At 54.1% G+C, this 8,423-nt stretch overlaps 1 protein-coding gene across 1 annotated transcript in view; it reads right to left on the bottom strand.

Moving 5' to 3' along the window:
- Window positions 1–317: 317 nt before the first annotated feature.
- Window positions 318–8,423, bottom strand: part of XPC (XPC complex subunit, DNA damage recognition and repair factor) — a 29,185-nt gene continuing 21,079 nt past the window's right edge. The window contains exons 10-16 of the mRNA XM_030307487.1: window positions 8,082–8,242; window positions 5,197–5,278; window positions 4,132–4,266; window positions 3,875–4,044; window positions 3,261–3,354; window positions 2,407–2,496; window positions 318–1,291 (exon numbers count right to left, since the gene is read on the bottom strand). Coding sequence (XP_030163347.1) covers window positions 1,076–1,291; window positions 2,407–2,496; window positions 3,261–3,354; window positions 3,875–4,044; window positions 4,132–4,266; window positions 5,197–5,278; window positions 8,082–8,242 — 948 coding nt within the window. The 3' untranslated portion in view covers window positions 318–1,075. The remainder of the gene's footprint in view (window positions 1,292–2,406; window positions 2,497–3,260; window positions 3,355–3,874; window positions 4,045–4,131; window positions 4,267–5,196; window positions 5,279–8,081; window positions 8,243–8,423) is intronic.

Genomic DNA, 8,423 nt, shown 5'->3' with positions numbered 1-8,423 from the left:
TGGTTTCCACGGCAACTCCGGTTTGTTTCTCAACACCAGCCCTCCAGCCAGGCTCTTGCCGCATGAGTCACACCCCAAGTGTTTTGTTTGTTTCCCTTGGATAGAACTGGCTGGAAGTTTGCTCCTATCAAAGGTTAAGTAACATCTCTCCTGGCTTAAGAGTAGAAAGAAAAAGGTCAGTTTGTGTAACGATGAGTTAGTTCCCAGTCAACCTGAGAACAAAACCCGACCTTGAGTATCAACATGTGGAAAAACCACTCTGCCATGCAGGTGTTCTTAGCTGACGTGAAATCTGGAAGAAAACGCAGAGCTCGGTCTTTTTAGATAAATGCTTTATTTTTTCCTCAAAATGTTACAAAAGTTACTTCTCTTGAATATCTACAATGCATAGAGCTTTTATAAATTTATCCCATAATGAATAAAATCTAGTTTAACACTGATCCACGTTCACTAACATTTAACTCTCAGTGTTTTCGTTTTCTTTCCTGATTTCAGCTCTTTGTTCCAGTCGTCTGCCACCCTGAACTGTTACTTTGAAAAGCATATCCCGACAATCCCATAATCTGAGATGAGGGCGTTTGCTTCTGCTCTCTCCCACACCACAGAGGGGCGGCATTAGGCAGTGGTAGTAACCCTGAAGGAAAGTGAGTGGCCCACAGAGAGAGGGCCCCAGGTCTGCAAGAGAGGGAAAAGCACGCACGAGGGTCTGACAGATGAAGGATCCACTTGGAAGAAAGGACCGGTGTCTTCCTAAATTGCCCAGTGGTTTCTGTAAAAGAACTGACTCGCGTTTCCAAAGATGTGATGAGCAACGTCTAGGTGGGCGAGTCTCCAGGGAAGTGCTCCGGAGCTCAAAGCATAGGGCGGGGGAGCAGAAAGCGTGGGAAGCCCTACCCGGGGTGAATCTGACGAGGACGGGGGCCAGACCAGACCACCTGAGCTTGACCGTCTATCCCCTGCCCCCATCTGCTTCTGTGCCTTCTCAGAGGAGACAGCACCGCCCCTGGGGCCCGGGCAGCTCCCAGGGCAGGTGTGGGGCCTGTGGGGCACAGGGTACGACAGGTGGCCACCCCCATCACAGCTTCTCAAATGGGAACAGGTGGGAGGCTGCCGCTTTCTTTTCCCTTTTGGTCTTCTTAGGGCACTGTGGCTTCTGCTCCTCTTCAGCCTCTCGGTTTTGGGGCCAGGAGGCAGCCAGGATCCTGGACGCTTCTGCTTGAGAGCTGGTCCCCTCCTCTTCATCAGAAGAGAGTCCACCTCCCGCATGTGCCTGGGCAGCGACGGCCTCACTCTGGAGAGGGAGGGACAGTGGAGGGGAAGGGCAGGCCCAGGTCAGCGGTCGGGTGGCAGGGAGCCCCGTCAGGGGCAGTAGAGCCCCCAGCAGCAGCCTACGCAGGGCCAGTGGCTCTGGGATGACAAAGGCACCACATGGGGCTAGGGAAGAGCCTTCCTCAGACTGGGGACTCCTCCATGCAAGTACTGGAGAACTCGCTCTGGGCTCAGTGCTGGGAATCGCAAAGATGTTTATGCAGGAAACTGCTCTCCAGGAGCGTACAGCCGAGTCTAGATCACCGGACTGGTGCTTTGCACTTACTACTCTACCTCACTTGGGAAAAAGCGCATTAATGTCTTCAACTGCAAAGGACCAACTCTCAGTGCCAAATGCTCCGAGGTGGCACCCCCTGACCGCCGGGCCGGGGAGCTGGGCAGGGAGGGCTGGGAGGCAGAAGGCGAAAGCACACAGGTGGACGGGGTCAACATAAAGCCTGGTGAAAGGTCACCGAAGGGATGTGAGGGAGAAGCGTGGCAACAAAATATTTTTTGAAGGCAAATTGGCAGCATGTGGGGTTGGAGACGGGGAAGAAAATAGGTGTGGTTACAGCTGTTCCCAGAGCACATTTCTGTGTCTGACCCAGACTGAACACACCACATAACTGTGGGGAGGGGCCTCCCTGGGGAGGCCCTTGAGGGCTGCGTGTCAACTTTGCACCTGCGCCCAGAGGCCAGCCCAGCCGGGGCAGGTGCTCGGGGATGTGAATTAAATGAGCAACCCCGGGGCCTGGAGGATGGTCACAGGCACAGGGCACACTGCAAGGCTAAGGGTGACATGTCAAACACAGAAATGCAGGGTGCCGGTCCCTCCCTGGATGGGTTTAGCATGAGATCAGACCCAGAGCGGGCACTGGCTCGTGCAGAAACAGAATAGGTGGTGTCAGGGTAGGACTGGGGTCTCGAAGAGCCGGCTGAGGCTCATTTTAGGGACACCTTTCCCAACAAAATAAGGACACGGGGCCTCAGAGACACAGGACCATGGTGTCAAAACATAAGCCATCTCTGGGCAGAATCTGGGCCCATGGTTCAGAGTCCCACTTGGGCTTGTCTTCTTTCCAAAGGAGCCACACTGACCTTGTCCCCGTAGCGAATCTTCAGCCTCTCCCTGATGAGCAGTCCTTTGACCAGCAGCTTCCAATTCCCGAGGGCCCGCTTCTCCCTTTTCTGCAGGCAGAATAAAACGGAGGGCACAAAACATTAAGTACTGACATTTTCAGGAAAAATGTCAAGATGGAACCTGTGAACATATAAAGATCTGAAATAAGATTTTGAGCTTAAGTGAGTTTCTCAGTTGTGCAAGTCTGTTTCAAAATCGATGTGACTGGGGCGCCTGGGTGGCTCAGTTAAGCATCCAACTTCAGCTCAGGTCATGATCTCATGGTGCGTGAGTTCAAGCCCCACATCGGGCTCTGTGCTGCCAGTGCAGAGCCAGCTTCGGATCCTCTGTCTCCCCCTCTGACCCTCCCCGACACGCACGCGCGCTCTTAAAAATAAACATTAAAAAAAAAAATCAGTGTGATTTATAAAATGAGGCACATAAAAGGCAGCAAAACAGAAGCCTCTTGTGAACTGTTAGCGACCCTAACATCCTCAAGGAGGAGGCCATGCAGACCTGGACCACGGGCGATTCCTTTCAACAGAGGCAGGTGTGGCCAGCAGGTGCAGAGTCCCCAGAGCTGGGATCCAGGCAGACTGTGGACAACGATGGCGGATTGTGAGGTGCAGACAGGACCCTGTTCACTGGGGCTGGCTCCCTAGGGTGCCTTCCACAAAGTGCAAGAGCTGGAAAGAGCTTTCAAGCGCACATAGTCTCCTTTCGTTCACGGTGCAAGTGAGGCCCCTGCCCCACCTGGGGCTTGCGTCCCCCTGCGATTCTGCTTTCGCACCTCAGGCCCCCCACCCAGGCCCACCTTGGCCAGGCTGCTCACCTCCTTCTCCTTCTTTTCGATGAGTGCCTGCTCATTTTCCCAGGCAGCCAGGAGCACGTCTTTGTATTCCTCACAGACAATGTAGCCGTCAGTTCTGTGGGGATGCAACGCGGATCGTCTTACGAGCCTGCCACCTGCTCTGGCCTCTCCTCCTCCCCCCTCGTGGAGGCCAGCAGGTGGCTCCTAGGCACTCAGAGCCCTGAAGGATTCCCTGCATCAGCCGCCCACAATCCCAGCCGCAGCACCGTCCGTGCAAAGGAAGGCCTGTGGACCCTAACACTGCATGTTCTTCCCCAGGCCTGCCTGAGACACCTGGGAAGAGGGCTCCCACCCCCACCCCATGGGAGGACAGAGGCCACCAAGCAGGAAGCATGCTGTCACCACCCCCAGGAAACTGTTTTCATCCAGCATCATCGGCATGCTGGTTTCAGTAGTTTTGCTGCCTCTGGTTGGAAGCCAGAGTAGAAGTGTGAAAGTAAAAGGTAAAGTGCTAAGGCTGACTTTGCAAATCCAGAGTAAAACCCGGAAAATGGCCTCCACCCTCACACGGACTTCCTGCCCCTTCTCCAGGACGCCCTGCCCCTCCTGGCCTCCATGGAAGGCCCCGCACGCACATGGGATGGGAGTAGCCTTTATGGAAGTCGAAGCCAGTGATGGCCTGGACACAGTCAATGTCCAGCTTGCGGGCTATGCGGTGCAGGTTGGGCAGGTTCAGCTGGACACAGCCGACAGGCATCATGCTGGGCAGGAAGAGGTACACGTTCCCAAATTCATTCCGGGGGACCTGCGGGGGGGGGGGGGGGAACACCAGGTCAAGCCAGCTGCAGAATGGAGTGGCCTGGGTCCTGACCCCACTGAGCACCGCCCTTACCTTGCCGTCCACAGCCACAGGGGGCTGGTACTCCTCCGTCTGCCACCTGCCAAACAGACCCAGGTCATTTTGGTCCTGCAGCTGGGGCTCGGCGAGGCGGGCTTTCCGGGCCCGGTTGGAATAGCCCTTCACCATCTACGCCAGAGGGAACAGCCAGTTTACGACACAGACACCCACTTCCTAAGCACTGACTGTATACGGGCCACTGTGCTGAGTGCTTTACAGCCGCAGCCTCATTTAACCGCCCCAACAAACCCGAGACGGGTGTGTTTTTTTACCCCCTTTACAGGTCCTAGTACCACCAGGACCCCTCAGGCCGCTACCACTAGCCAACACCTGCAGAGTGCTCCCTGTCCCGGGCACTCGGCCCAGTGCTTCTGTGTTAGCTTATTCAGCTCTGCCAACAAAGCCAGCAGGTAGGCTCTGTCACTGCGTTTTACAGAGGAGCAGCCCAGGAGGTATAGAGTGTCCACCTGCAGCGGCAGCTCCCGAGGGCCAGACCCGGCCTTTCCTGGCCATGCCATGCTCTGCACTTTCACCACTCACGGGGTAACTGGACTCAGAAATGAAGTCACTAAGGCCCCACGGCCAGGTGAGTGACAGTGCCAGGATTCACACCCGGAAATTGCCTATGTCACGTGCCGTGCAAGGCGCGGAGTTTGGGACTCCCGGCACACTCCCCAAGGAGGTCTAGTGGCCAAATTTTTCACTCAGGAGGACTGGCTACAAGGCTGCATAACTTCTACAAGGAGGAGTGGTATGGGCGCAGCGTAAGGGGCTAAGGACTGGCGCCTGGGCACATGAGCTGCTCCAGGGAAGGGTTTTCTGTAAAGGGTCACCTGCAGCCTCTGTTTTCCAACCCTTCAAAAACATGAAACTTCTTGCATGCTCTGAATGATCCATACCTGGCAAATTCCTCATTCAAGTAAGCCATATATGAATGCTTTTCCCTTCCTCCAATCTTTCTCAAGCCAGAGAAGTCAGACTTGGGTCCCTCTCCTGGGCGCGCACTCAGCAGCCCTTAGTGCCCACGCCTCTGCCCTCCGCACGCCCCCCAGTGGTTACCTTGTAGGGCACTTCTCCCAGCCTCACCACTCTCGCTTGTTTCAGCCACGTGTCCCGGGAGTGCAGGGTATGCACGCAATCCCTGCAGGAACCAACAGGGGGAGACACAGGACAAACTCAGTTCACAGGCACCGAAGAAACACTGTGTGCACAGAGGCAAGGCCTCACACAGCCTCTCAGAAGGATGCTCTCAGCCCTCAGTTCTCTCCTTAAGGCCCTGCTCCTGAGGGAACTGGGGGACCTGCGTTAGGCAAACAGCTAACCTGGACTTCCTATCTTCTGGGGGGATGCATCTACTTACAGGTCCTGACCTGATGGAGTTATCTGTCTGTGTTAGGCTTCATGCCAAGGCCTCCCCCCTTCTCCCACAGTGAGAGTCCCTTTGCAGCTTGTAGAGGACAAGATACCTGAACGAGTGCGTGGTTGCCGAAGGCCTGGTCTGCTGCTAAACACAGAGATGGGGGCAGGGACGAGTGTCCAAAGAAGGGGCAGTGAACCCCAAGGAAGACTACACGGAAACTATACTAAGCTAATGAATTACCACGGAAGTAAGATCCATGCACATGAGAGAGTCATTAATTCCCAGCAGCCTGATTAGAGACAGCCTCTGGTTTCACTCTCCTTCCAGGGCTAAGAGCTATAGCCGAGCCTTGCAAGGCGACTTTCCAACAAGTTTCAACTGCCGTCCTCACTGCGCCTTCTTTGACAGGGCACGGCTGTCTCTTCCTCAGCTGGCAGCCCTGAGCTCTGCCCAGAGCGCGGCTCCAGTGAGCAAGGGCACTGAGTGCCCTCCCAGTGCAGAAATCAGGCCCTTCACCGAACGCCCTGAGGCTGAACTTCGGCACAGGACGGGGCACAAGGGGTGCACTGCCTCCTCTGTGCCACTGCCTAACGGAGTGACCCAGGACAAGCCACTTTCCCTTCCTGATCCTCAGCGTCCTCCTCTGTCGATCAGGGGTAATGAGCTCTGTCCTCTCTGCTTTGCCAGGTTGCTGGAGGACCAGACACGTTCCAGGTCCACAGCGCGGGGGCAGCGCTCCTCTGTCCACAGCATCCCTGTCCGAGCTGGGAGCGCTACCCACACTCCTGCCGAAGGCAGCACATCTCCGATTGCCCAAAGGAGTAATTATGTCGTGGTCACGGTCTTAGGCGGGGCAGGCGGGCACTATCTGGATGTTCCCAAGGAGCACAGCAGGGAAGTGGACACAGCCCTGTCAGAATAAATCTCGGCTCCCTATTTCACACCCAGGAGGGCAGCTATGACTACAAAAACCAGAACACAAGTGTCGGCAAGAGTGTGGAAATATTGGGATCTTGTCCTCTGCTGGGGAGACTGTAAAACAATGCAGGCTTTGTGGAAAACAGTGTGTCGGTTCTTCACTAAGTGAAACACCCAAGTCCCACATGATCCCGTAACACCACTTCTGGGCATACACCCCAAGGAGCCGGAAGCAGCGTCTCAAAGAGACAGCTGCACAACCCCTGTCCACAGCAGCACGGTTCACAAAAGCCAGGAAGGAAAGCAACAAGTGTCCACCCCCCGGGCGTCAGGCACACAAGGACAAATACTGCATGGTCCCACTCATGTGAGGTCCTGAAAGGAGTCAAATGCACAGAGACAGAAAGTAGGCGGGTGGGTGCCAGCGGCTGTGGGAAGGGGGGCGGGGAGTTAGTGTTCAACGGGGACAGAGTCTCAGTTTGGGAAGATGAAAAAGCTTTGGAGATGCGGGGGGGGGGATGGTTGTATATTTAAATGTACATTATACGTTCATATATGTACATTACGTACATTATGTGTGCATTATATGTCAATGTACTTAACAGCACCGGACTGTATGCTCTCAAAGGGTTAAATGGCACACTTTGCTTGGTGTCTTTTACTACCAGAAAAACCGTCCACCTCTAATGCTTTCTTCCTATGGCGGACATGGTGGTTCCTGCGGATCATGCTGGCACTTTCTTCCTATCAGACCTCCTCTCTCGCAACCGCGTCAGGAAGCCTGTGCCTTACTGCCTGGGTTAGGGAGGCCGGGCCCCGGGGGCCTCTCGTCATCGTAGCTGAGGCCCTGAGCAGGCTGGAAGACGAAGTCCCACCACAGACCCTGAACAGGGGCTGTGGCCGTCTCCCTGCAGGGCTGACTCCTGCGCACAGGACTCACTCCACCCACCCGTGTGATTTCCCGGTTTCCTGGTTTTCTCTTTCCTCTACTCTACCTTTGGTCTTGCATTACCATGTTTTAAAAAAGTCACTTCTGTTAGTTATTATTTCTCTCATCTGCTATTTCTTAAAAGTGCTGCTTCTACATTTCTCTGTTCCACACATTAAATTGACATTAAAGTGATCTGTTTTCATTTTGTGTGTATTTTACATTCATTTTCTCTTATTCCCTGGCAATTTTTTTTTTTTTTTGGGTGTGGAGAAAATATACATAAAATGCATCATCTTCACCGTGATTAAGTGTGCAGTTAGTTCAGTGGCATCAACTGCATTCACACTGTCGAGTAACCATCCCCACCATCCATCTCCAGAACGTTTTCATCTTCCCGGAGAGAAGCTTTGTCCCCATTAAAATATCCACTCACTTTGTCATGATCAAATCTTTTCTTCCTTCTATTTTATGGGTATGTTTTTTTATTCTTATACAGACCTTGTTGTACTTTATATTTCTCCCCATAACCTTTCTTCACCTGCTGGTCTTTTAATCCTTGTTGTTCTCATCTTTAAGCTACAATCCCTCTACCCACGTCCCACGTGGGACGGCGTGCACACACACCAGAAAGCTCAACCCTTCTGACTAAAGGGCCGACATTAGCAGCCCCCTGCCCCAGAAGGCCGCTAGTCCAGGGCCATCGGGAAGACAAAGCCACCGGGCCGCCTCACGCACCTGGAGTAGACAGCCTCTCCTCGACAATACCCCAGAATGGCGGCTGTCTCGGGGTAGATGGCCTCGTATTTCAGGAGATGCCTCTTCAGGGCGTACAGAGGGTGGTTCTTATACGTGCCAATGACCGTTGGCAAAGGCTGGCCCAGGTGCTTTGCCTGAAACTGCAAAGGCCAGAGAGACAACACTGAGCATGTCTGGAAGAGGAGGGGAGGTCTGAGGTGGGCGATCCTTAGACCTCCTTGTTCGGAAACAGTGGAGCAGAGGTTTAACAAGCACCAGTAACAGTAACGTCCCCAGGTAGTAGATTTTAGATAAATCAAAAGCTGCAGAAGCATGTAATTC

Source organism: Lynx canadensis, chromosome A2 (genome assembly GCF_007474595.2).
Source record: "Lynx canadensis isolate LIC74 chromosome A2, mLynCan4.pri.v2, whole genome shotgun sequence".
Taxonomy (NCBI): Eukaryota; Metazoa; Chordata; class Mammalia; order Carnivora; family Felidae; genus Lynx; species Lynx canadensis.
Note: the sequence above shows the minus strand (reverse complement) of the source record. Positions and strands in the feature narration are given on the sequence as shown.